Consider the following 27,847-nt stretch of genomic DNA (forward strand, 5'->3'; position numbering starts at 1 on the left):
GGGGTGAACCGGAGTTCAGACACGAGCGGCTTATCATCCTGCAGTAGCCCTGCAAAGAGCCACTGAGCCTGTGCGCGCTCGCAACCCGAATACTGCAGACGTGGCTTCGGGCGGGAGCCTCCCGCCATTGTGAAAGCCACGGCCCCACACCGCTTACTTTGCCTTCATCTCCTGCATTGTGGCCCAGCGTTGGGTGGAGAATCAAGCCTTCCATCCCCACTGCCTCGCCGTAGGGCAACGCACCCGCCGAGCCTCCCGTGGCACCGACGCGACGGGCCGCTTTGTTCAGCAGGCTCAACGCGCGCCTCGTGCCTTTGGGAGCAGATGGGGTGGCCAACAGGGCAGCCGGCCCGTGAGGAGATGAGAAGTGGGGTGTGGGGTTACCAGGCTTTCCCCAGGTTTGCCGGTGACCCTTTCCCCATGACGGCACGCCTTGACACCCCCACCTCACGGCGATGCGCCGACGTGTCGGCCTGCCGCGTGTGAGAAGGGGAATGAAGGAAGAACTTCTCCCTCCAGCCACCCCGGCCCGGGGTCCGGCTCCAGCTCCGGCGGGGAGGCCGCAGGAGTCGGGGGGCTTGGCAGAGGCGGGCATACCTCGGCGCAGGCCGGAGGAGGGCAGGGGAGGCCGGGCCGTGCGGGGTGAGCGGGAGCGCTGAGGTAAACGCGCGGGCAACAAAATGGTGGCCGAGGGCCTGGGCGGGCCGAGGCACGCACCGGCGCTGGGGAGGGGGATCGCTGCCGGTACCGGCACCGCTTCTAGCTTCGCCAGGCCGGACACCAGGCGTAGAACCCACCGGCCGTTACCGGCAGCCGCGCCCCACGGCGGCGAGGCGGGGGTGGAGGAGTGCCGCGGCCCGCCCCCGGGTCTGCCCGGCCCCGCCCGGCCCCGCTCCGCTCCCCTCCCGGCAGCTGCCCGTACCCCCTGAGCGCCAGCAACCAGGTAGGGCCGGGCCGCAGGGAGCGCTGAGGGGGGGGGGGGGAGAGTCTCCTCCCGGCCAACCCCTCCGGTTGCCGGGGCTGAGGGGAAAGCGGCCGGATCCTCGCCGAGGCTGGGGGGGGGACGGGGACGCGGGGCGGCTCCGGGGAAGAGGGGACGGTGGGGTCCGGAGGGAGGAGGCGGGAGCGGAGCTCCGAGGCTGTCAGCCCCTCGCCTGGGTCCCGGCTCGGTGCGTTTCCTTCGGCGCCTGAGGGGACGGCGGCCGGGGCTGCGCGGTCGGTCGGTCGGTCTGCGCGACTTCCATCAGCAGAACGCCTCAGAACTTCGCGGTGCCTCAGCGTCAGAGTTACCGTTCTTCAGAGAGCTTGGCTCGGTGAAGTCGGGGAGCGCGTCGGTGACATAGGCCGAGGAAGGAAGGGGCAAAAAAATACCTCAGAGCGGCGGGGCTGGGCCCGAGGGGTCACCCCTGAGGTGCGGGGGCTGGCGGCTGGCGGGGGCCGGGCTGTCTCCGCTGCCCACCGCGCTGAACCCCCCCGCTTAGGTGATGGGAACAGTGGGGGTTTTGTTTGTTTTGTTCTTTGCCTGGGGGAAGAATGTTTGAAAGCTCTGTTTGAATAGAAATTCAAAAAATGTAGACACTTAAAACGTATTTAAAATGTTTCCTAGGAAGAGTGTTTAAAAAAAAAAAAGTTATGGGGATGACTTGTTTCAAGGAGGCCTCATTAGTAAGTAGATCCTCTTTGAATAAAACTGCTTTGAATGTTATTTGCTTTTCGATGTAAAAAAATCCGACTTTGCTAACAAGGATGATACTAGCATTGTTTCCCCTTAAGTCTCTTATTTTTCTTACTGATCATTACAATTTCCATTTTCCACTACCAACTTTCTGCATGACGCAAGTTTGTCAGCAAAAAAAGTTTCCTTTGCTGGGGTATGGCATGGCTCAGCTTAGGGTGTCCTACTCTGGAGTCAAATGGGGGTGGGGGTTCCTTAAACGGCTCTCATCCTTTAGGTTTCTCAAACTGTTTTACAGAATACTCTATGACATCCGTCTGGGCAAATGCAGCGAAACCCGAGTACTGAGGAATAGGTCTCGCACAACCTTGGCTGTTGCAACTGGTTTCTCTCATCTTGTCCATAAAATAGTTTATTCCGTAGTCCCTACTACAGGGAGGTGAGAGATTGAAGTTTAACCCATACCACTAGCAGAGAGAAGCAGAAGTCAGCCCTGTTTAACATCTGCTTCACAGGAGGGCTGATGCTGGCATTACAGCCACCTCCCTGCCCGCCCCGCACTTTATCTGTTTGGTGTGGTTTCAGGCTCTGGATTGAACTCAGCTGTTCACCTCCAGAGCGGATAATGAGAATGCTGTCCTCTGCACTTATGCAGCAACCCTGGGTGTCAGTGTTAGTTTATCTGTACCATTGACGGGCCCCATCGCAGGACTGACTTGCTGCAGTGGTGAGAAGACCGGCTCCATGGATTTCACTAGAATTTGGCATGAAGATAGGCCAAGAATTGTAGTTACACCTCATTGGTGACACAGGTGGATGGTGAACGTCTTAAATGTTAAGTGATTAAATACAGGGAGGGATTTTCCAGTGGTCGTCTGAGTGTTTAGATAACAATTCATTTTAGTGAGAGCTGAGTACTTGCAGTGTCCCCAGGAGAATGTCTCCTGCTTTCAGAAGAGGGGAGGCTTTCTCCAGCTGGATGAAATTCCAATGCTATAGGGAAAACACTGGGGAAATTGAACCAGCCATCAATCTTTGGCCGCTTCTGAATGTCTAAAGGGTGACAAAGCGAAAATATAACTGCTGGTTTCAACTTTGATTTTACAGGCACAAATCCAACACGTTTGTGAATTTGTTCCTTTCATCGCCAAAGCAGGGACGTGAGATAGCGTTCCACAATCGAGTTTCATGGTTCTGATAATGTTACCAAGGGGGATTGCTGCCAGCTCCGGCTAAAAGACTGGCTGCCTGACATGTTCCATTACAAGGCTGTTTTTGTAGTTACTTTATATATTTTTGTGAGTGCTTCAGCCACTTACTGAGTTCGTAGTGTGGTCAGCAGTGCCACTGCGTGCTTCTTCGGTGGAAGAGAAGAGGTAAGAGCCTTCCTATAGGACAAGAAGCGGCAGCTAGCTGTTTTTAAAGACCCATACTGAGCCCATGCTTCCCCCCACCCCAAGTTCAGATAACATAACTTTTTATTGTAGGTTGTATGTTTTACAGAGTCCTGGTGGGAACTAAACCATTCTTAAAATAGCACTGTGACATATTTGTATCTGCTTTCAACTCGCTTTGCAAATACAAACTTTCCATTTTAATTCTGGTCGTGGACATTAGTGTTGCTACTGAGTAGCATGTATGTGAAAGAGGATGTTGGACATAAATATGCAGCTTCAAAAAACCCAACAATTTTCCAGTTTTTCTTTGGAATCCTGACACCAAAAGAAACAGTTTTTTTTTGTTTGTTTGTTTGTTTTTTAAATATGGGCTGAAGTAATGAAGTTGCAGATTGGTTGCAGTAAAGCAGAACATGGTTATCCACAGATAAGAAGTAGCTTGGGCACAATAACTAACTACTGTCTAGGAAGAAGCAGCTGCTGTTTTTTTTTTTTTTTTGTTCACTTTCATGGCATTTAGGAATTGCCCTGTGAATAATCAAGTTCTGAATATGTCTCTGCCTGATTGCTATCAAATGCTTTTCATGAAACGGCAGAAAATTCTGATATGGGCAATTTGTTAGTAACAAGTTGTGTATTATTTCTGTTGATTAGTGGTTGTCTGATCCTCCAAACCAGGTATTTGATATCCCTTCTAAAAATTTAAACTGAAAAGAAAATTGTATATGCGTTAATTTATATGTCCACTTGTAACCTCTTTTGAATCCTTTTAAACTCAAAACTCAAAAGATGTCTTGTGCAGTGGCTTTCAAAGGTCACTGGCATTTTACATTAAGAAGAAAACGTCAAGTTATCTTTTTTTGTTCACCTTATCTCTTTGTGTACCTCTGTCATGTCATTTGTTCTGCTTCTCACAGCATTAGTTCAAGTCTTTGTCTTTTCAGTCTCTTGATCATTAATTAATCACTTTAGACACTAAGAAGACTAAGGGAATTGGAAAGAAATGATCTGGATGATTAATTCTTTTTCCATAAAAGCAATAAACTTGCTGGGGTACTCAGCTACAAGCCATGCTGGAACTATTTTTCCTGTATCAGACACAAACTCGTTAGGTGGGGATAGTGCACAGCTATTGAGCCTAAAACTGTGGTCAGTCTGAGAAGTATTTTTCTGCAGGAGGCTCCACAAAACAATGGTAGTGTGAAAAGGCAATGCAGTCAGATGCAGTCCTCGGGGCACAGCAGCAGAGAAGCTGTCACACTGGTTCGTCAGTATCTCCTCTGATGGCAGCTCGCAGCAGATGTTTAGACAAAGGAAGAGAATGGAAAGATGCATGGGCAGTTTTTCTCAGGTCTATCCTTGTGACTTTTGGCAGTTGAGAACTGTCATGGTTAGGGATTTCCTGAATTGAAGGTTGCACTCGGAGGTGTGTTTTTTTTTTTAAAGTAAGGAGAATAAAAGTAAATTAACTGGCAGTAGGAGTGTCTGAATAGACTTTATATGCACCAGGCCTGGATTTCAGAGGATATGCTTATGCCTCATCTCTGCTTCTCAAGAAGTTGCAGACATTGGCAGATATCCAATATTTACAGTACATCCTACAGTCTTTAGCTCCCTGATAGCAAAAGCACACTGACTGCCAGAGTAGATTCCTCAGGCCTCTTATTAGCTGTTTGGCACACTGCTAGGTGACTGTTTTTTGTACAAATACCCATATATTCATACCCTCCAGATAAAGCGACACTGCTGGTACTGGCCCGATCATAGCAACAAATGCTTGTCTTGTTGCTTCGCAAGAACTGTTACGTCCATCACTGTAGAGACGCTGAGAGTACATAGTCTGCTGTTCCGGGCACGTATCCAGGGCACTGGAAGAGAGCTGCCTGAAAGTATGTCACTGTTAAATCCCATCATAGCTGAAATCAGATCAGACAGTGTTCATAAGATGTCGACTTTCAGTGCTTCACACCTGCTCAGTGAAGGAAAGCATGGTCAGAAAAGTTGGGAAAGGAAATAGCACCCTTTAACTGTAAGGTTTGACTCTCAGCAGGATTGCCAGGTGTTTATCTCTGATTATCCACTGATGATGCATTTGCAAGGTTAAATAGAGCTCTGACATTAGTGGAGTTAAATAGAGCTCCAGCAGCTTTTTCCTGGGATGCTTTGCAGTGCTTGGCAACCTGAAAATGCCAGACTGGAATAGCCATGCTGAATCACTGACAACTCAGCTGAGGGAGTTTGGTGGTGCCACTGACGTTGGAGTGGTTGATTTGCTTGGTACTCTGGGGATTTCTCCCTGTTCACACTTCCCTCTGGAGAATAATGTTTATTTTGGTTTGTCTGTTTGTTTTTTCCCAATTTGGGGTGGACTGGGATTTAGCTAGTAACTGCATTCTCAGTCAGGATATTCAAACTAGATTGTCAGGTTTTTTGATCAAAATTTGGGATGCGCTGGTGACTGGGTGGAAGGGTTAGACGGTATAGACAGAGGGTTTTGGGGGATTTTTTTTTTTCCTTTTACCCATTTCAAAGTGTTCTTTTCTGACTACAGAAAAGGCTATGGTTTTGGTCTTAGCCTTCCTCTTCTCTTTTGTCCCTCATTCACCTCCCACTGAGAACCTGAAGAGCTGGAACTCTTCTCAGCTCATGTCCCAGCACAATTGGGAGAGGGAGAAACAACCGTTTGTCTGTATTGGGAGCTAGTCAGTCAGTGGGATGCCATCCAAAAGCAAAGTTTAAACATATGTTATTTACTGAATGTTTCCACACACAGTAAGAATACAGCTACAATTCAAAACACTGTCTTTAAAACACTGGAGGAAATGAATCATCCCGAGATCTTTCAGGACAGATGGAGGCTGCTGCGCCACGGGCGATCACCATTAGGATCTTCTTGTCTTTCAGGCTGTCTGCTCTCAGAATGCTTGTGGTTCCTCAACACCCAAGCCTGAATCCTGCTAAAAATAAAAAGAAAAACCTCTGTTAATCACCAGAGGGAGAGCTGAAAACAGTTTGCTATGAGGAAGAAGTTTGTATTTTGGCATGTCTGTTTATAGCATTGCCCTCTTGTGGCTGTGTGCAGCGGGGATGGGAGCCGGACGCTTCTGCTCCCAAGGCTGTGGTGGCAGCTGGTTTTGGGGCTGAAAACAGCTTCCGTGAGAAGGTCTGTCTCTTCAAGCCAAAGTCATTAAAGCGGTGGCCACACCTGCATATGTTAGGAGAACTGATAGCAAAATGGAAAGGGGAACTCTAATACCTCTGTATGTCTCTACATTGATTTACTTGGAAGTGGGTGTTCGTGAGGAAAACCACTTCATGTGAAGTGGGGGAGTCCTGTCTCCTCCTTGTGCTCCTGAGGAGGAGGATGGTGAAGACGTGCTGAAGCTGCTTGCATTTGTGTGTGCTGGGTGCAGGACCCGAGGAAGCTTTTGATCATAGCAGTACGTCTGTCTCTTCTGCCTGTCAGCAGGTAAATGCAGGTACTAGAAGCCTGCATTGGTTGTAACTCTCAGCCGTGCCTCATGTTCTGATCATTGTCCCTGATCTAGAAGCAGCACTTTGATTTTGAATGTATATTAAGTGAACTAATTTCTGTTAATTCTGAGTTGCTTCATGTCTCACGTGGAGGTTTTTGAGGCAGAAAGATAAATTCTGCGTGGAGCTGATTTGGAAAGCAGGAGCTCACTGAGGCAGAGTTTCTGTGCAGCCACCCCAGGCTCCCACTGCTGCTGCAGCAAAGCAAGGGCCAGCCCTGTGGCAAGCTTGCTGTAGGACTCAGACGTGCTATGCTGCACCAGTGTGGCGCAAGACAGAATTTAATCTACGTGACTTTTACTCACAAATTTTTTATACTCAACCCTAATATTTGCATGTACTTCCCTTGTCCTTGTACATGTAGCAATGGCTTATTGTAAGTCTTTTCACCTAGTCTCCTGTGTCTGATGCTACGCTTGCAGTGCAAGGCCATGTTTCATGCTTCACTTTTGAACTCATTTTAGGCCATCTCTTCTGGGTCCTAGCCCTTCTTCTCCAGTAGTAATATATTACTTTGTTCTTCTTTGGGTTATGGATAACTGATTGCACAGGCTTCTGTACTACAGAGGAATGTATTGGCTAGTTCTCAGGGGAAAAACAGTTTGCATAAAGTTGCAGATGATTTCCCCTGTACACAGTCAGGACCTGGTGACTGGAGGAAGAACATCTGTGTCATTTCCCTGCAGCTGACCACAGGCATGGCTTCACTGCCTCTGTTAATGTGTTTTGGCTGTCACCACCAGATCTCTCTGTGGGACATAATATGGGGTGGCAGTCATATTTTAATGTAGTGGATTATGTCTTACGACTTACAAAAACACTCCTTTAAGACACATTTTCAGCACTGAACAATGATTCGTGTTTAAGTCGGGATTCATTTTTGCTCACAACTGAATGACAGTAGTCAATGATTTTCACTGATCTACACTTATCTATGCTGTGTGTATTTAAGTGCATGATTCAGCTCTCACGTATGCTCTTAAGGTAGGGCTTTTAAATAGTTGATTGTATCAGCAGTTTTTCTCTGGGTGTGTTTCAGATGGGAGACCTATATATTCTCCTAAAGTTTCTCCCATGTAAGTAAATCTTCCCAATTTACATCAGTGCAGCTGAGAAGAAACTCAGGCTTTTGTGTTGAAGTTTTCAGCCTTGGTGCATTGGGGTGAACCCTCTGTGTTTACCAAGTGGATCATATTCAAAAGGTAGAGAGACCAGAATAGAGCTGACATGACTCATAATGCAAACAAACAGCTGGAAAAAGTGAACAATACTCAAATCATCTGGGTGTTCTAATTTGACGAAGTGGTTTAGTAGGAATTTTAACTTATGAATGCAAAACCCTACTTTCCAGTTGTACAGATAATGCTGTACTTTGTGTCCAGACTGTTGATATGAGTTGTCTTGGCATCAGATGCATATTTTAAATGAAGGAGGAAGTTGCTGAAGGGACAATGCCAGTTTGAATTTTTTGGATTTGTGGCTGGCTGCGTCTGTTAAGACGTAGGTGCTAGGAATATCATTAACTATGCTGCTTCTCATATAGAGAACTGAAATAGGTTATGAAGCCACCATGGCTAGGGTAGGAGGACACTCTTCCATGCCAATTTTTTGTTGTCCCAAATAAGCTTTGTTTACTAGCTTCTTCAAGGAATGAATGGAAAGGGGTTGGTTTTAGTTTTGTGCGTATATGAGTTTAGGGCCATCTGGAGACTGAAAACTGACCTAATCTATCATTTTAGGTATTTTTCAATGCCTGTCACCTTGGCAGCAAAGCTGAAGTCCCACCAGATTTATTTTCAGTGGTTTACTGAAAAGTTAATCATATACTGTTCTGGCAAGCAGGCTGTAAGGAATAGACAAGTATTTCTGTTTTCAGTATGCACTGTCATCAGCTGTTAATACTGTGCTGAACTGTCTTTCTGTGTTTTATGCAGCATCATGTCTTGAACTTTTTATTGTCAGAACTTTAATGATTCTGTAGTATTCAGTCTCACAATCTTTGTAAATTCATCAGAGTTTTTATGGGTTGGCAAAGGACCAGAGAAGAAAGAAATGGCTGTGAGGGTAGTCAGAAAGTATAGATTCTCTTCAAAGTGTAGAAATAGCTAAACATGAAGCAAGCAAATAACTTTATTTGTGGTACATTTGATCTCTTCAGTGTCATTATTTCAGAGAGTGATCCGGGGAATCCAGCTCTTACTCTGGGAGTGTTACTGTCGCAAGTACAACCTGTTGATTTCATTGGGATTCATCATGCTAGTAAGACTGTATGACTTTGCTGCTTGCAAAACACAGTGACTTATGGGTTTCATGTTGTTGCAGCAGGAACACAATGGTAATCTACTTCTGGTGCTTGATATAGGAGGTCTGGAATGCTGAGAAATAAGGTAGTCTCTCTTTTCCTGAGGAGATATATTATTATTTCTTCAGAGCAGTCCATATTCTCCAGGCAATTTTTGGTAAATAGAGGGAGAGAATTAGCTGGGTGGAAAAGCAACTGTTTGCCCCCAAGGTACAATAAGGATTAGTGCACAAGAAGCATTTTTGCAGCATGAGTGTTGTGCAGATACAGACTCTACTAAGATTTACTGTTCTCCCCATATTTTAGAAATTCAGTCTGTGTTTGCAAGTTATTTTGATGCTTTGTAAGTATTATCCTTTAAAATAAAAAAATACAGCCTTTGTCATCTAGAAATGCAGAAATTGTTCCAGAAGTAAGCAGCAGGTGGTTTAGATACTCCGTGGTATAATATTATGTTGGCTGCGGGCCTTCCTGTGTGGGCTTTGTTTATGCAGCAAGTTTAGACAAATTATCTGAACCTATCATGAACTAGACATGGAGCTGTAAATGAGAACAACTACATGGTGATCTGTCCTACTACCACTTATTTCACACTCTCATTTAATTCAGACAAGCTTTCCTGAGCAGTCCTGTGCAGGTAAGTCCTTAATATATTTGTGGGTATATACATGTGTGATTTGCCACAGATTAACTGTAGCTCTAAAAAAACCGTTAGGCTCATTTTTCTCTTGTAAGTGCCCAGTTACTGAATAAAAGCGCAAGGAGAGAAAACTATTGAACAGTGGTTTTTCAAATGTGAGGGAGATGGAGTTGTCTGATGCATTGTGAGACAAAGGCAAATAAGCCCCCTCACCCTCACAAGCACTGTTGCTTTTAAACCAGGATGCTGCTAATGTAGTGATCAGACCTCTGAGTTTCTCTGTTTCATGTAAATACTCACTTAAAATGTCTCTTTCCTTCACAAAACATAGACCCCTTTACGGCTGAGTCTATTTAAATGAACAACTGCACTTATTTCTTTTTTCACCCGCTATTTTTACCAGCAATTTTCCACCTCTTTGTTTCCAGTTGCCCATCTTCAGTAAGTATCCAGGAAAAAAACCCCTCTCCAGATGCATCATTGAATGGCTTAAAAATATATGTGCTCTTTATAGGCTTAGAAACATCAGAGTACAAAGTGTTGTGAGGAAAGTCCCTTAAGCTGCTAATATTTGCTGTGTCATACAGAGGAACTGGCTACTAAATAGTTATACCCATTCCATTGTGTTTAATCTCACTTTAACAATTATTTAATTTAAAAACAGTTAAACTATTATCATTACTGTCTTGTGCATTTTGTGTTCTGAAATACTCTGGCAATACCAGAAGTCAGAGGATGTTTTGGTTGAGTGTGTGCATCCCTTCACCTTTGGTAAAGCTGCTCTGAATGTTTGAGGTTGAGTCAGGATCAGACTGGAGCCTAACAGAATAAAGATTTTTTTCTCCTCCGTCCCCCCCCCCCCCCCCCCCCCCCCCCCGTCAGTATTAGATGATATTGTCTCGTAGAAAGATACTTTAGTCAGCATCATTAGATGCTTTAGATGGTGGTAGGTGTGAAGATGTGACAGTATATTTGATGTGGAGGAGCTGGGCATTGATTATTCTCTGTAATGGACTTTGCAGTGTGATAGAGTAAGAGATTCTGGGCTCTGTGTCCACAGGTTTTTCCTGAAGGGAACAGGACATTCTTTTCAGTACAGTTGTGCTGGGCCACATCTGAGCAGTGCAGAACTGGGCACCTTCTTGGCAGAAACAAATTCAGAGGAGAGTAATGACAAAAGGCAAAAGTGCTGATGGCATTGATTTATGAGGGTGTAGAGTGACTCTGACAGATGAGTGGGAGGCACAGCCACAGAGATGAATGTAAAGAGCATAAATGGAAGTCTTTAGGGAGGGAGGCAAAGAGAACTGTTTATTACAAGTTGCAGGCTGGAAATGAGTAAGTTGTTTTGGAATGGATACCAGGAGAGAAAACTACTGAGTCGTGGATCGGAGGTGGTGGAAGCATCAGCTGTCAGGCCTTCCAACAGCACCATAGCAGAGAGGATGCACAGCAGGACAAGAATGTCAGGTTTGCTGAACAAAGACACTGCAGGGTCTCTCTGACTTTTCTGGCCTTTCCTCTGAAGCAAGCAGCTTCCAGCCTCAGGAAAATCATTTAATGCTTTCCTGAAGAAGCAATCTCTAAATTCTGCCAGTGGTCTGTGAGCCAGATGCAGACTTTTGTACAGTGTCAGCTTCCCTCACATACCAAGTCTCGCATTTTGCATTTAGTAAAAAGGGGGTATATCCCTGTAATTATTTCTGTAGGCCAGTCTCCATTATATGGCGTTCTCACCTAGGCCTGTCGTGATTGTGTTAACTGCACATCTGGATACTATAATAAACTGTTGTCTTCCACTGTTTGCTCAAATCATTGGAGTTCTTAAGTTCTTGTTTTTATCACTATGCAGCCAAGTGTCGTTTAGATGATCCATCTGCACTGAAAGCCTGTATTCCAAGCCCTTTCCTTGTTTTCCTTAAATAACTTCCCTTTGCATAAGACGTTGGCTCTGCATAGCACCCTTTCTGTGACTAAGCCGGATGGTTTTATTAACATCAGCTTGAAATATGCCTTTTTCCCATGTCTCCATGAGGACATCCTTTTTGGTAGGGTCCTGGCAATCTCATCTGGCATACGCCCTCAGTAAAATATCCAGAGCACAGATTTCTGTGGCTTGATTTAACAACACAACATTTGCTGACAGCAGTAATAAACCATACCAGCTGTTTGAGTATATTACATTTATTCCCTTCTGATATGGTTCAGATTAATGTTTACCAAAGAATACTGTAATATACAATTTATTCATTGTTGCCCTCTTTCCCTCCTTTGCCTGTATTTACATTCTGCAACTAATTGGCAATGCAAGTTTGGACTGAGGGCAAAACTTAGAAGATGCCAAGTTAATTAGAAGACCAAATAGTTTTTCCAAAATATCATGTATGCTTATGAGCATATATCTACAGATTAGATTATATCCTAAAACAGGTTGCTAACAAAGAAGATTATCCTAGGTCTTTTCACCTTCAGTCTGTGAAGTTTGGCCAAGTGTGGCACTATACAGGTATTTTTTAATAAAAAGTCCAAAGTATTTTTCCATTTGGAAGGGACCTATCTCTTTCTAATGTTATGCAATCCTGTCATTTTGGTTTGGGTATGCTGCAGCTGCAGGAGCATTTCACAGCTGGCTTCCTCGGAGTCAGGGTTCCAACTTTTTTTTCACTGGGTCTTAGACCTCTGACATTCTGAACTTCCTTCACAGAGATCAGAAATACCAGCAGGACTAAGACATTGTTTTTATTGAGAATTACCAGTGAAATTTTCAAAGGTACATTAACTAAGCCAGAGTTTGCAGAGGTGACATTTCAAAACAAAATGCATCAGCTTGGACAATAAAGAAGCTGAGTGTTCTAATGAGAGAGAGAAAAAGAAAATATTCTCATGCAGAGTGGAGAAAGCACAGACAAAGTGGAGTCTGCTCTTTCCTTCATGGAAGTTTTGTTGTGGGTGGAGGATTTGACCCCTTATTTAAGCATCTTTCGAGAGAGTCTGAAAGTGGGAACCTCAGACTGTCAGGAATTCATCCCTGGGTGCATTAAGAGGAAAAGAGTAACCAGCAGCACTACCACACGTAGGCTTTGGTTACATTCCTCCTGGCATTCTTGTTTGCTCTTCCAGGATATTCATAGCCACATACCAGAGAGCACGTCTGAGGCAGGTGGTTCTGTCACCTACCAGACTACTAATGTGCTTTTGCTAACACATGAGCTAAAATACATTGGTCCATCTCAAAACCCTCCAGAATGTATTACTCTGATAATAGCTTGTGTGGACATTGCATTCAGGTGCAAGACACACAAAGCACATGTTGAATTTTGCATCTTGCTCCTCTGACAAATTCAGAGAGATGAGGCCATATTCCCTCCACCCTCAGGTTATTCAGTTGTATCCCTTCAGTGCTTCTCTGTTCTTCTCATCTGCAAAATCTCTTTCTCCGCAGCCCTTGCCATCTGGAACAGCCTTTCTGTTCCTCTGTGTCTCATCAACTTTCCATTTATTTGCAGTTTTCAGCTGACAGAATGTTGCCTCTGTTGCTGATGTCTGTTAACTTCTTCCTCTCTCACTGGCCTTATGACTAGATATTTGGCTTGTTTGAACATAATTGTACTGTTGGCTGTAATGGATAGCATATTGTCTTGAGTTATTGCCTGCTGGGATTAAGTGTCTGCAAGTGGCTGAAGGAGTCTCTGAGACTTCCAAGAGGACTGTTTGCACAAACATGTTACGCCCCTATATTGCGGAGGGGGTGGGTGTGTTTGTCCCTGATAAAAGATTGGCTTCTGCAGTTCATTTTCACTAGCAGCGAGAGGAGGAGGGAGCTGGGACTCCCTACAGATTCTGCGGAAGAAGGGAGAAGCCCATTTGCTGTTAGAAATGGGCAAACAGGACTTCAATTATATTTTTCTCACCATTTTTTGCACAGTGGCTCTGAAGCTGAACTGTGTTAGCTCCATGTCTGTTGCAGGGCTTGGATATGTTGTTACAGCAGCTGTTGTGCTTTCAGCTGTGGTAAGTGATTAACATCACAATTAAACATTGAAAAACTTCTGTCTTTCAATTAGTTGTAAGAGTCACACTCTCTTTTAAGTCTTTATAAGGAGTTTGTCTGATTTTATAGTGGGAGTTTGGGAGAAACGGCTGACTGGAATCATAATGATAAAAAGTTCATTGTTTTCCATCTTTGATACCTGATTTTAGCTTAGGAATCACTTTGGTAGCTAACTTGCTGTTTTGCTTTCTAGTTTGTAACATTCTTTATTTCTGCCTTGAAAGCTGAGCATTTGTACTTTTGTCCATCAGCTACTGTGAACTGTCGTCTTTGTCAAAATACTGGATGCTTCTAATACAACTTTTTAATTTTTTCTTCCCTGTTACTTGATACCACTCAAAGGCATGCTGTAATATATGGACAAACTTCCTTTGCCAATACAACAGAAATGTTTTATTTCCTTACAGTATTACCAAAGTGAATTATTTTATAATACAGTTATAGAAAAGTGTTGATTATATTTGTTAAAAGAATGGATTGCATATTGTTAATACACTGCCTAAGTATGACAGTACACATATTAAACCAAAACTGCAATGTCCTTAGGTCAGGATGTTGTGTATATTAGTGTCATTCCTGTAAGGGAGCAGTTACACAGAAGTACTGAAGTAACATGTCAGAACAGAAGAGATGTAAGAAACCTTTTAATTATCTAACTCTTTGATGATATTCACAACATTTTCCAGAAAGAGCTGGGTAAGATCACACAGGTTTTAGGAAAACTGTAAATAATATTTGTGCAAGATGTACAACCTGTATAGTTAAAAGGGGGTTATTTCCTACAGTCTTGAATGTCATGCAGCATTTATAGAAAAGAACAGTCAGCAAGGGGATTAGTCTTTCCCTTATGTGCCATACCGAAAAGCTGTAAATTAGTAGAGAAAATATGTAGAGTAAAATCAAGAGAGTTAGACAAAAAACAGAGAAAAGAGAGTCTAGGAAGGAGTAACTCAGGAATAAGCCAGGAAGCAGAGTCGATTGAAAGTAAAAATTAACAGTGATCAATTGAGAGGGGTTTACTACCCCCTCTCCCCCGCCCCGCCTTTTTTTTTTCTTTCAAAATCCAGTGCAAGAGAAGAAAGGAAGCTTTCCACTTGTTGCCTGGAACAATAGTTAAGAGATCAGAAGCAATATAATTTAAACATGCACTTCCTTTTACTATGCATATTGAACAACATTCTCTGTCTCACCCCTAGCCTGTCAGCATGGTGGAACACGCTGAGTTTTTGAAGGCTGGGAAGGAACCTGGCCTTCAGATTTGGAGGATCGAGAAATTTGATTTGGTACCAGTGCCAAAAAATCTGTATGGAGACTTCTTCTCAGGAGATTCCTATCTGGTGCTGAACACCATCAAACAGCGGAGTGGGAACTTCCAGTACGACTTGCATTTCTGGTTAGGTAAGTCTGATGGGAGAGCTCCTGCTGAACTGGGAGCCCAAAGTGAACTCTGTTCCTCTCACTACACCAGCCTTGTCCAAGGAAATAAAAAGCAGAACTGGTAGTAAAGTAAGAAAGCAATTTTGGGTGCATATAGCGCTACTCACCTTAAGTATTTGAAATGGTTTCTGCAATAGTGAGTACAGCCATCTCTGTATTTAGAAATAGCTTTTTTCTGATCCAGATGACAGAGTAAGTCCCTGTTCTCCAGAGACTCACAGAGAAGACAAGATCTCAGATGAAAGGGGCAGCTGAAATCCTTTCTATTTGAAAGGATGGAGGTCGCTTGTTATCCTCCTGACTCAATGAGTGGGATTTTTCCCCCTGACGTTCAGATCTCCTAACTGGCCTTCTGCAGTAAACGTCACTGAGTAACATGGTGAGGGTTTCTCCATATCCTGCAAAACCAAGACTCTTGGACAATACCATAGTTAAAAGCTATGTAAGATACTTGCGTGGTGGCTTGTCGTACCTGCCATCTGTCAATAGGTTTTCCACACCAAAGAGCTCCAGAGAGGCAAACTGCTGTGGAACTGGCGCCCCACTAGCATCTACAGCCTTCATAAAGCCTGATAATGCCTTCCTGCAGTTTCATCTGTCTGTGTGTTTGCTCTAGTGAGCTTCCTTCCAGGACAGGGTGAAATAGCAAAGAAAAGTGAATACTACCTATCAAAGAGCTGTGAAGCAGTGGGGCAGCAGCAGTTACAATGGTATTGTAAGCCTGCAACAAAAATACACTGTTTATACTGCTCTTTGGGGTCGTTATTAGGAAAGTTTGCAAATAGCTATTCTGCAGACCTTCCTGGAATCTAAACTTCCCAGTAATCTGCTTTCTCCCTGGTGTTTTTGCACAGTTGAATGTAGAGGCAGAAACCCCGCATTGCCTCCAAGTTGTTGCCTTTTAATTTCTTAGGAGATGAAAGCTCTCAAGATGAGCGTGGGGCAGCTGCCATATTCACTGTCCAGATGGATGATTACCTTCAAGGGAAGGCTGTACAGCATCGCGAAGTGCAAGGCCATGAGTCCTCAACTTTCCTGGGGTACTTCAAATCTGGCATCAAGTACAAGGTAGGTGATTATGGGGTCTTTATACTACCAGTCTGAATCAAATTTGCAAGAAATGGCATCCTGCCCACTGCCCAATTCTCAGAAGAATGAGAATTGCCCTTTTTCCGGTTGCTTAAAAACCATTTTCAACCAGATGTTTTCAATGAGTTGGAACTGACAGGGTGGAGAACAGCAGATCCCAGTGGGAGAGGTTTGGCTGCATTAATAATACACAAGCAAAGCCCCAGGAAATTTTAGGAATCAAGGTTTTGTTTTTCTTCGAGAAGCAGAGGAAAGAACAGTCCCAAGATGTCTGGAATGAATTTAAGAAATAGCAATCCGAGTTAATGGGAAACGCCTACCTAGTAGATTTAATTTCTCCCCACTTATGTCACAGAGTTTGACCTTCCCAGTCTCTTTTTTCTGTGCTTAGCCCACCTCCTTAGCACACGTAATGTTTTGGTAAAGTAGACGAATAGTAGTGGGACTTAGTCTTCCATGCCATTGCAGTAAAGTGGAATAGAAGAAGTAAAAACATACAGTCAAGAACAGTTACATTTGTTAGGAATCCAATGGCAGAAGGGAGGTAGTATCAGGTCAAATGCTTGCGAAGTGCTTACATTTCCTCATGTCTAAGACTTTCCTAGTCTTTCTGTTTTGCTTATTTCCCGCTCATTTGTTGTTATTTTCATTCATTTGAATTTGTTTATGCTTTTTTTGAGGATAACTGACAGGAGTCTTGTTGCCTACATTGATAAGTATTTCCAAGTGTCTCTGTATCAGCAGAGAAGGTGAATCTTGAGGTTGGGATAATTTCTGGTAGGCAGGTCATATAATATACATAGAAGTACTCTTCACCCCACCAGTCTTACTAAATCCTAATACCTCAACTTACTTACTTCTTCAAATTTGGAGATCTCCAACTGTATTGTATCAGTGTCCCTTAGACACTACAGGAATGGATAGCTGGGATGTATTGATAGATACATGCTATCAATAGCCCAGCCTGGGCACAGTAGCTCTTTCTGCAAGCTGCTGCTGACCCTCTTTCCTGTGAGAGGCAAAAATTGCTCACTGATAGCAAATCAGTAGGAGTTTCATTTTTTCTGAAGCAACAGCACAAGTGTGAATTGTTCCTTTGTTTTCCCTTAGGCTGGTGGCGTGGCTTCTGGCTTCAGACATGTGGTTCCCAATGAAGTAACTGTGCAGAGGCTTCTGCAGGTCAAAGGCAGGCGAACAGTCCGAGCGACAGAGGTCCCTGTGACCTGGGAGAGCTTCAACACAGGGGACTGTTTCATCCTTGACCTTGGCAGTGTAAGTACCATGTCAAAGACAGGTTTAGCAGACTTTCAGGGGCAGAAGATGTCTGACTAGTTAGTTCACTTAAAGATTTTTTTTTTTTTCCCCCACTCTGTTGAAGCTATCTCAAGTGTTGAGCATTCTGAAACAGTTTAGCCAGTCTTTTAACATCTTTCAGTTCCAGTCATACTGCTATCTTGTCTAGAGGGGGGTTGTTATGCTCTGACAGTTGCATAGTCTTTCTCTTTTCCCCCAGAACATCTTTCAGTGGTGTGGCTCCAACAGCAACCGCCAAGAACGGCTGAAGGCCACTGTCCTGGCCAAGGGGATTCGGGACAATGAGCGGAATGGTCGCGCCAAGGTGTATGTTTCAGAGGAAGGATCAGAGCGGGAGGAAATGCTTCAGGTTATTCTCTTCATCCATTTGTGCTGGAGTGGGAAGGGCGGTATGTGGAAGAATGGGTGGGATGGGTAGATAGGCTCAGTAGCGTGTGTCTTTACATGTGAAGTGTTAGTGGTATAAAGACTCAATTCAATGCAGACTTGGTCCTCTGCATCTCTGGGACATCAGAGTGTATTTTCACTGTTGTTGATCTAAAAGTTTCTTCTACTTGTTCTTGTGGCTGGAACATCTGGGGAACAGAGATCCTCTTGGATTGGCTAGTAATGTTTTTTCTCTGTCTCAGGTTCTGGGACCAAAGCCCAGTTTGCCACCAGGAGCTTCTGATGACACCAAAACTGATACAGCCAATAGAAAGCTGGCTAAGCTCTATAAGGTAACAAGAAACCCTGACAAATAACTTTGTGGAGAATGGAGTGATCTTTGCGCAATTAGATGGAGCTAGAATAGCAGAGAGGAACTGAAGTGATCCGAGTCCTGCTTCTGCCTTACTCTGCTGTTAGCTTTTTGTGAAGTTTTATTTATGAACCTTGGTTGCTTACACTGCATACCCACGTGCTGTTGTCTTTATCACCACTTTTGACTGTAGTGAGACAGCTGGGACTTTCCAGGAATTTTTGAGGGAAAGGCAGAGTGTGAAACGAATGGGGGAAAAAGGGAGTTTTCCTTTGTATTATCATGTATTGTGTTAGGAAGATGACAGGAAAGAACTAAAAACAGTGAGCCTGAGAACCAGGATGAAGCAATGATTTGGAAGGTAACATCTGCCATCAGCTAGTGTAAGTGTAGAAAAATGTCCAAGACTTTTGGGGAGGAATTAATCTGGAGAAGAGGAGGCTGAGGGGAGACTTATTGCTCTCTACAACTACCTGAAAGGGGGTTGTAATGAGGTGGGTGCTGGTCTCTTCTGTCAGATGGCTGGAGATAGGACGAGAGGAAATGGCCTCAAGTTGCAGCAAGGGAGGTTTAGGTTGGATATTAGGAAAAATTTCTTTGCTGAAAGGGTTGTCAGACATTGGAACAGGCTGCCCAGGGAAGTGGTTGAGTCATCATCCCTGGAGGTATTCAAAAAGCGCGTAGACAAGGCACTTCAGAACACGGTTTAGTGGGCATGGTTGATGGTTGGACTTGAAGGTTGATCTTGAAGGTCTTTTCCAACCTAAATGATTCTATGATTCTATGAATGTTCTCTACAGCGGTCTCTGGTAATGATGTGGTGAATATCTGCCAAGATGGTTTGTAATTTGAATTTTTATCCATTAGTAAGTACAGGAACTCAGATTACTAAACCCGCTTGATACAGGGAGGCCTATTGACAGTTACCAAGACTGTCCTTTCCAGTTCTTGAGTGCTGTTGGTTTGCTTGAGAAGGTATTTCATGGCTGCTTGTGCAGCAAGGATAGTTACCATTCTGGATCAATCTTTCTTTGGTCCCAGCAGTATCTGCTTTGCTAGAAGTACTTGAAATCTTCAGAGTGAGTGTTATGTTTTTGCAATCCTGTTGCTGTGTCAAAGGTATCCTGTTTGAAAAACAATAGTGCCTGAAGCAGCCAATGCATTCAGATTTATTTCCCTTCCACTCCCTGAGTTTTGGACTATCGCCATGAATCTGGAGGGGAACAGATGATGCCTTATCTGATCTCCATGCTGTGTTATCACAGGTCTCCAATGGGGCTGGGAACATGGCAGTCTCCTTGGTGGCAGATGAGAACCCCTTCTCCCAGGCAGCCCTGAGTACAGATGACTGCTTCATTCTGGACCATGGCACAGACGGAAAGATCTTTGTTTGGAAAGGTATGATAGAGATGCAGATGAAGCTGATCATGCATATATAGGATCTTTATCCAGTTATCAATCCCTGTTTCTTTGAAGCTGGGTAGAGGAGCGTACACTTGGTGGTGGTGTTGCTTTTCAGGGCAAGTTTAGATAGCATTAACTATCTCAGAAAAGCACTCTCATCTGAAATGTCACGTGCTGAGGTACAGGGTCTTTAGTGTAGAGCATTAAAGGGAGGGTCCTGGGAACCAGGAAGAAAAAATTAAATTAATATCATAAGTAGAAAGGCAATTGTGCTTTCTCAGCCATCACAAAAGGTATAAAAGAGATTGAACAGTTGTCATTTGCTATTTGGCATCATCTAGCTGGAAGGCTGAGTCCTTCCACTCTTGCAAAAGGTAGAAGTACCTGGGACAGTTTCTTCTCTGGGTATGCAGAACTTTTAAAAAGTTGACCTCTTTTCTCTCTATTTTCATTAAAGGCAAGGGTGCCAACTCTGACGAGAAGAAGGCAGCACTGAAAACAGCTTCCGAGTTCATTGATAAGATGGGTTATCCAAAACATACCCAGGTAAGGATGTGCAGCCCACCTGTGGCAAACCCCCAGACACCACTGGGGTCACTTTTCTGCCACACAGGTCACTGACTCCAGAGCACAGCTCATGTGAAACGTCACTAGCAGTATTTCAAGTAGCTCCTGGTTTGGGTCATCTGCTCTTCTGCAGGGAGATATTGCAGTGTTTCTCCTGGGCTAACACAGTCCTTAAAAAAGCATTTATCCCAACACAACTAGTATTTAACATTTCTTCCTCTCAGATACTTTTTCACCTTTTCCATGACCTCTCTCCAAAGAGTGAAAAAGAGAAGGCATAGATAAAACTGCCCTTCTTGTTCTTAGGGGGATGATTCTAAAGTCTTAATATCCCTTAGAACTCACCTGAGACTGACTGCATCCCATAGCATATCAAGATCTATATTGTAGGTTGTAATAGTATGGACCTTCCAGGTGTAGTTACACAGAGGCTTAAAGATTGAGTAACACTGGCTTGAAAGAAACAGATCCCTTAAACTAGTGGTCACAAGCAGCAAACAGATAGTTTGTCATATGTCTTTTCTCTTGAAAAAGATCTGCCCAGTATGGTAATGGCTGGAGGTAATATTGATTGCTGTGTCTCTGATTATGGCATCAGTGAGACCTGACATTGCTCTTAGTACTGCATCTTGGCACCAAGCATTTAACTGCTGTAATCTCAGAAGAATTGTACCAGGCAGTCCTCTGTCAGTCTGAAACCAGGGCTCACGTGAAGCAAGGAGCAGCCAGAGCTGGAGTTGCGTGGGACGGGAGGCAAGGCTGCTCCTGATGGGCTGGCTCATTTGTTTCAGGTCCAGGTCCTCCCTGAGAGCGGTGAGACACCTTTGTTTAAGCAATTCTTCAAGAACTGGCGGGACAAGGACCAGACAGAAGGACTGGGGCAGGCTTACATTTCTGGTCACGTTGCCAAGATCGAGAAGGTACCTTTCGATGCTGCCACTCTGCACACCTCCAAGGCCATGGCTGCCCAGCATGGAATGGAGGATGACGGATCTGGCAGGAAACAGGTGAGCAGTGTCAGAATCCCTTTGGGAAGGTTTCCAGAATTTTCTTTGCTACTTGATGGCATTCCTGCAAGAGCAGCGAGACAAATGGAGGCCTGAGAGTCATCAATGCTGCAGTTTTTTAAGTGCTGGGTGAATTTTTAACACCAGAAATACCAGCAGGGTCTTGAGAACCCCACAGCTAAGTGGTGTAGCTGAGCTGTTAATTTTGACCCCAAAATTTCCCTGGGACAATGCTTTACCCAGCAGTGTGGACCCAGACTTCTTCCTTATTCCTCTTCCTCCCAGTTATTCTAGCTGTTGCCATCACACGTGATGGGTAACTGTCTCAGAGCACCTATCTCATGCAGCTGGATGCATGCATTTGCGCATAGAAGCAGTGGTGGAGGTGAGCTTGAAAGGGCTGTGTACTGTCCAAAAGCCTGCAGAGGTTCCAGCCAATATTAGACTTCTCAGAAGTCCCCAGTAAAGTCAGAAAGCTCTATTCCTGACCGTGCAACTGAGAGAAATTGAAATGATCATGTCAGGTACAAAATGGGCATCAGTGCTGGCAGTGCTCATAGTCTGGCTCGCATTTTCTCCAGTGGTTCTGGTGGAATCCCATTAACGGTTGGGAGCTCCCAAGAGGATAATAAGCTGGATGTGCCGACCTGGCTGCAGGCTGTGGAATGCCAGGTTTTTAGCAGCGTTCCCCAGCAGGTGGGGCTGCAGGACTGCAAGTTCTGGGAGGCTGAATTTGGGAAGAAATTGGAACAGGCACTCTGTCAGGAAAATCTGCTTATTTTGCCGTCAACGTTGAACTCAGAATATTTCTGCTCCTCTCCTTTTCTAGATTTGGAGAATAGAAGGGTCAGAGAAAGTGCCAGTGGATCCTTCAACATATGGCCAGTTCTACGGAGGGGATAGCTATATTATCTTGTACAACTACCAGCATGGTGGAAAACAGGGACAGATCATTTACACTTGGTAAGAAAGTTTTCCTGATGTTTCAGGAAACACTGGGGCTATGTGGGGCTGAGATTCCACTTCTGCGAAAATGGGTCACTGGAGGTTCCCACTTACAGAGGATCCTCAGGGGATAAAATTTCACCCTGAATAACCTTCCCTCACAAACCAAACAATACCAGAGGTCTGGAATGTTTTGTTTGAAGTGGGACAATGGGGGGAATTACTGTGCTGGTATTTTTTTTTCCTTTTTTCCCCAGCAGTAGTTACTCCCTTCTTTGGATCAAGCTCTAGTTCTTTTTGTGGAGTTCCTACATTTTTTGAGACTACTGTAACTAATTTTTGATACTGTGCCACATCGGCTGGTGGCTTGTGACTGTTACAGTTCCCAGACCATGCCCTTAAAGAGGAGTTTTTCAGCAGGCAGTCTCACAGTGGTCTTCTTCCTGCTCGTCAGCAAGCAGAGAGGGCACAGGCAAGCTGTCAAACTGAAACCAGAAAGGACGCAGTCTGTATAAGGGCTGCATGTGTAGTTCCTGATAACAGTACCAACAGGCATGTCTTTAAACTAGCTGTTAGAAAGATAATGGCAGATGGGCATGAAGATAAGAAAGAATCTGTGCTTGTTATCTAGGAAACATTCCTATCTCCCTCTGTAATCACTGTGTTACAATATAGCATAATGAATTTCTTCATGTTGAATGAAGTACTGCAGAGGTTTGGTAACAGAGGTTTTTCTTACCTCTTCTTGATCTCTGTAAGGTGTGTGTGTGGAAAATGCCTGAAAATAAAACTCAAATTTTGCCTTGTCCTTCAGGCAGGGTGCTGATTCCACTCAAGATGAAATTGCGACCTCTGCATTCCTCACAGTACAGCTGGATGAGGAGCTGGGAGGCAGCCCTGTGCAGGTAAAAAAACCCAAACCCAACCAACCAACCAAAAAAACCCAACACCGTGAGAATAAATTATATATATATATAGTTATAGTTATATAGTTATATGATACCAATTGGCAGTGAAGAAACCCAGTCAAGTGGCAGCCTCCAGCCGCGGTGTAGGTGTTATGGAGTGGCTGTGTGCCTAACCTGCATACCAGCTATTATGCAAGGAAGTTTTACAAATGGCCTGTATGAGACAGAAGGTTTTTTACGGCTGTTACTTGTTACCTCTGTGCCAGTGGATCACTCAGCAATTAAAATGAAATGGCAATTGTGAGAGTTCAGTTTAAACACTGGTCTGCTTTTCTGTGGGAGGCAATAGCTAAGCTCCTGCAACCAGCTAGGAATATTCCAGCTGGAAAGATGGTTGTAAAGGCCTTTTCTGGTATATCTTGTGCTGCTCTTCAGCAGCAGCTTAAAACTGACAGCAAGTTTCTTTTTCTCTAGAAACGAGTAGTGCAAGGAAAAGAGCCACCTCATCTGATGAGTATGTTTGGTGGAAAGCCCTTGATTGTTTACAAGGGTGGAACCTCTAGGGAAGGAGGCCAGACAGCACCTGCAGAAACGCGCCTGTTCCAGGTCCGATCCAGCACCTCGGGAGCTACCAGAGCAGTAGAGGTATGTGGAAAGCGAGTCAACTTCCGTGTTGTATGCACAGGGATGGGAACATGATCCCTGTGAACAGAACAAGGACCAAATTGAGCTTTCTGATGTAAAATGATACACATTTTGAAAACTTTACAACTATTAAAAGATTTCTCTTTTCCCATAGATAAGTAGTGATAATCATTATTTTCTAATTAGTTTATAAATACCACCTTGAATACATTTAAGCCATTTTCTCTAAAGTCCCCCCTAGATGCTGCACCCTGCATACTATGATACTTTTCAAACACTGTTGAAAACCACTAGGATCTGGCCATTGTGACTTGTTCTAAACCTGTGTGACAGTAATCCTGAAGTCAGAAAGTGCTAAATACCCTATAAGCAAATAGAACTTGTGCCACGGGTCAAGAGCCCCACTCCTTTGAAAGAAAATGCATGCAACGACCCCCTGGTGCAGCAACAAAAGAGAGACTAAATCCTAGTCAATAGCTACAGGTGAGGCAAGAGCACCGTCTGCAGCAACTTCCTAAGTTTCTGGCTTCAGGAAGGCATGTCCTTGTTGACATAGAGGAAATTATGTTAATGATTGATCAGCCTCAGCAGCAGGGATACTGCTCTACAGTGGTCTCCCCAGCAAGTTCTTAAATCTCCTGTCATAACCATAAAGACTGGCAAAATGACAGATCCAAGCATTATTGCCATAGGTCATATGTATCTGTAGATTACACACAGAAACACAGATTTATTTATGCTTCTCATATGATTAAGTCTAACTCATCACTCAGATACAGGTGAATATACAACATGTCTTATAGCCTTACATGCTTGTATGGAATATCTTGTTTGCAGTTTATTCAATGATAGGTACCAATTTTTATTTTGAAATAATGGTCTCTTTGTAGAGGACAATTACATCTGACACGTGCAATGTTCTTTCTTTTCAGCTGGATCCTACTGCCAGTCAGCTGAACTCCAATGATGCCTTTGTCCTGAAAACTCCCTCTGCCGCTTACCTTTGGGTTGGCCAAGGAGCCAGCGATGCTGAGAAATCAGGAGCACAAGAGCTGCTGAAGCTGCTGGGAGCTCGCCCAGTACAGGTTTCTGAAGGCAGAGAGCCAGGTGAGGGAGGCACAATGGAGTCCGAGATCATTTCTGTGTAGCTGCACATTCTTGGTAATTATTTCATGGATATTTTCTTTTGTCTCACAGAACAAGGAAATGTGGACACAGGCACTGAGGGGCTTCTCCACAGTATCTTCATTATGTTTAACAGCGCACTCATGTTTGTAGGCCTTTGGGACTTTCTGACATAGAAGAGTGCTTCAAGTCCTACCCAAACCATACTGCTACCGTGGTTTCCATGAATAGTTGAAGTATCAGTATCTCCTTCTCTTTTGCAGATAATTTCTGGGCAGCTTTGGGTGGAAAAGCTCCTTACCGTACCTCTCCCCGGCTGAAGGACAAGAAGATGGATGCTCACCCCCCTCGTCTTTTTGCATGCTCCAACAAGAGTGGACGCTTCACTGTGAGTATCTAAGACAGTCAAAATTCAACATCCATCTGACAAAGTGGAATAAACTCAGTCCCAGTCTGCTCTGAGCCAACCAAGAGGCTGTTATGCCATACCTTCCTTCGCGGTGTTACCTCCAGAAGGAAAGCATCATCAGCACCATTTTTCTGCAGAGACAGCAGCGAGTTCTGTTGCGCTGTTGTGTCAGCACAGCAACTTTCTGAAGCATCAAACTGGTCCTCCCGTAGTTAACAATGAGCATTCAGACTCTTTAACTCATGAATCTTTCAAGTAAGAAGAGGCAGCATTAAAAGTCTTGGGTGTGAGTGACAGTTTCTCTAGGTAAATAGAGACTGATTTTTTGTTCTGTGGTCTAAGAACACTTAGACATAGCCCGAGTTGCACGGTCAAATACTGTGCTGATGTCCAGCTTAATGCATGTCACCAATAAGAGGTGAACCTCTGTGAACTGGATTTCTCCTGTAAAGATAAAATGGCATTTGAAGCGTGTGCTCATCTTAACCTTGTGTTTTCCAGATTGAAGAAGTTCCTGGAGATCTGACTCAGGATGACCTTGCTACAGATGATGTTATGCTCCTTGACACATGGGATCAGGTATGTCATGTCTACCTAGCGAGGAGAGGAGCAAAGGATGTGCACAAATGGGCTGTAGGTTGAGATCCAAATTACAATAGCTGGAAGAGTCATTGCATTACAGAGTTCTTCCATCTTCAGGCCTGAGAACAAATCACCTCACTAGTGACATTGAAGAGAACTTGCACCCAGAACTTGAGGAAAGCGTTGGTGTCCTGCTGCTTCTCTGGTTAGCTTAAGGGCTGAAGAATATAGGCTGTTGTGGATCGTATGTCCTCCCCCAGTTTGTAAAATTCTTGAGGGCAGCATCCTTCTCCTGGCTGGGGAGGACTATGAACTATTGTTAGGATTCAGCAATTTAAAATACTGACATATTTTCCGTTATTTTTCAATAACAGACTGTGCATAAATCAGCTAAAAGGTGACTTAGAGATGAATTTTGTATGTTTTATGTAAAAATATTCAAACACCTGCTTGTTTTTCCTGATGTTAAGCTAGTGTATTAATTTGTTCATGTATCTAGAATTTATGTAAATAAAATGCAGTCAAAAATCTTCTCATTACCTACCAACAGCTTTAATCATGCAGGTCAACAATCCAGGCACAGCAGCATGACTACATTCTTGTTCTGTGTTGTATGTTCACTGAGACTTTGTCTAAGTTATCCCTTCTTTCATAAAGAAATCAATTGTTGCTGAAATAATACATACGGGTTTTTTTATCTTTAGGTCTTTGTATGGATTGGGAAAGATGCCCAAGAAGAAGAAAAGACTGAGGCGCTGAAATCTGGTAATGTCACATTTTCCTCTCTGAACTATCTGATTGTAAGGCAGGCAACTTAATATACTGAGAAACTTACCTTAATCACAACATAAAATTCAATCTTGTGATCAAAGAGACCACATCTCTCAAGACAGGAGGATCCCCAAGATCAGCATAAAGAGCTGTAGTAGTCAGGCACACTGTGCTCAACCCCCAGCACTGAACAAGTATCCTTGTGTGGGTAAGCAGGTGTAGCCTGCCGGTGTATTACAGTGTTTTTATAATCCCAATGTCAGCTTTCTACAAACAAGCGCCAGTCTTCTAATAGGTGTAGGTAAAACCAGAGTGTGAACACTTTTGTGGGTTTTTGTTTAAATGGACAATCTGAAATTGTATCTCTAGCATCTTTTTAGCTACAGCTAAGCTGTTTCAACTGCTGCTCCCTAAGACTTGCACTCTCTGAGATGTCTTCTACTTGTGCGTTTTCAGCTAAACGGTACATTGAAACTGATCCGGCCAGCCGAGATAAGAGAACTCCAATCACAGTCGTTAAGCAAGGGCTGGAGCCGCCAACCTTCTCCGGCTGGTTCCTGGGCTGGGATGATGACTACTGGTCTGTCGATCCTCTACAGAGAGCAATGGCAGATGTGGATGTCTGAGTAACAAGTTTTTTCTTTTTTTTAAACGGAGCAAGTTTAGTGCCTTCAATGCCTTCAAGAGCTACTTCCTCCTGCAGGATGCGTGTTAACAAGGCAATGATGTTAATAGCCAATTAGCTGTGCAATAATTACCGAAAACAATCATGACCAGTCACTGACCCTGCTCCTTGCTTTGATTATATTTAATACAATAAAGCTTGTATGGAATACATGAAGAATAGAAATGGTGGGGTTTGTTACAAAAAGGTTAAACAGAAGCTGTAGATCCCACATTTGAACTGGCTTGAAACAAATACACCTTAGAAAACGAAACCTTCTTTGTGCCATCTTTTGCACATGCACTTCCTACTAAATGGTTACAGAAATGACTTTTGGGGTTTGGGGATTGTTCTGCTTTCCCCTCACCAGAATTATTAGCATTTAAGATAAATTAACAGTATCCTACTCTTTCAGAAAGTTACTTGTTGGTAAACAGCATGGGTTTTTTTTATTCAGGATGAGAGCAAAAAGCGTGCTCCTGGTGTCAACAAGAATTCCCAGGGGTGGCCATTTACAGCAACAGCAGTGGGAGTTACAGATTCACTCATCGTCCCCAAGGATTAACCTCAAGCTGTGCAGTTACTCCATTTCCCACTTCAAGTGCCTGAGCACAGTAACACTAATTATTATAGCTTTGTTAA

The 27,847-nt window shown here is 43.9% G+C and overlaps 1 protein-coding gene across 4 annotated transcripts; it reads left to right on the forward strand.

Moving 5' to 3' along the window:
- Positions 1–870: 870 nt before the first annotated feature.
- Positions 871–27,378, forward strand: GSN (gelsolin). Of its 4 annotated transcripts, none has more exons than XM_049832005.1 (17): positions 871–943; positions 14,796–14,997; positions 15,950–16,104; positions 17,236–17,397; positions 17,639–17,788; positions 18,069–18,158; positions 19,444–19,576; positions 20,040–20,128; positions 20,941–21,156; positions 21,986–22,119; positions 22,916–23,006; positions 23,484–23,654; positions 24,587–24,761; positions 25,043–25,167; positions 25,690–25,767; positions 26,475–26,535; positions 26,998–27,378. In XM_049832005.1, exons 2-17 carry the CDS (start codon positions 14,805–14,807, stop codon positions 27,165–27,167), a joined length of 2,193 nt encoding a protein of 730 aa, XP_049687962.1. In that variant the 5' UTR covers positions 871–943; positions 14,796–14,804; the 3' UTR covers positions 27,168–27,378. The 4 variants fall into 4 exon arrangements, with proteins under 4 accessions (XP_049687962.1, XP_049687961.1, XP_049687964.1 ...); XM_049832004.1 differs by lacking the exon at positions 871–943 and adding an exon at positions 1,327–1,665; XM_049832007.1 differs by lacking the exon at positions 871–943 and adding an exon at positions 2,784–3,051.
- The last annotated feature ends 469 nt before the right edge of the window (positions 27,379–27,847 follow it).

Source organism: Accipiter gentilis, chromosome 29 (assembly GCF_929443795.1).
Source record: "Accipiter gentilis chromosome 29, bAccGen1.1, whole genome shotgun sequence".
Lineage (NCBI taxonomy): Eukaryota > Metazoa > Chordata > Aves > Accipitriformes > Accipitridae > Astur > Astur gentilis.

Excerpts from the sequence above, each read along its gene's own strand:
- GSN (XM_049832003.1), top strand. The coding sequence starts at position 13,425 with ATGGGCAAACAGGACTTCAATTATATTTTTCTCACCATTTTTTGCACA. Across the intron at positions 16,105-17,235 it reads AATCTGGCATCAAGTACAAG|GCTGGTGGCGTGGCTTCTGG; the intron begins GTAGGTGATTAT and ends GTTTTCCCTTAG. Across the intron at positions 17,789-18,068 it reads AGCGGGAGGAAATGCTTCAG|GTTCTGGGACCAAAGCCCAG; the intron begins GTTATTCTCTTC and ends TCTCTGTCTCAG.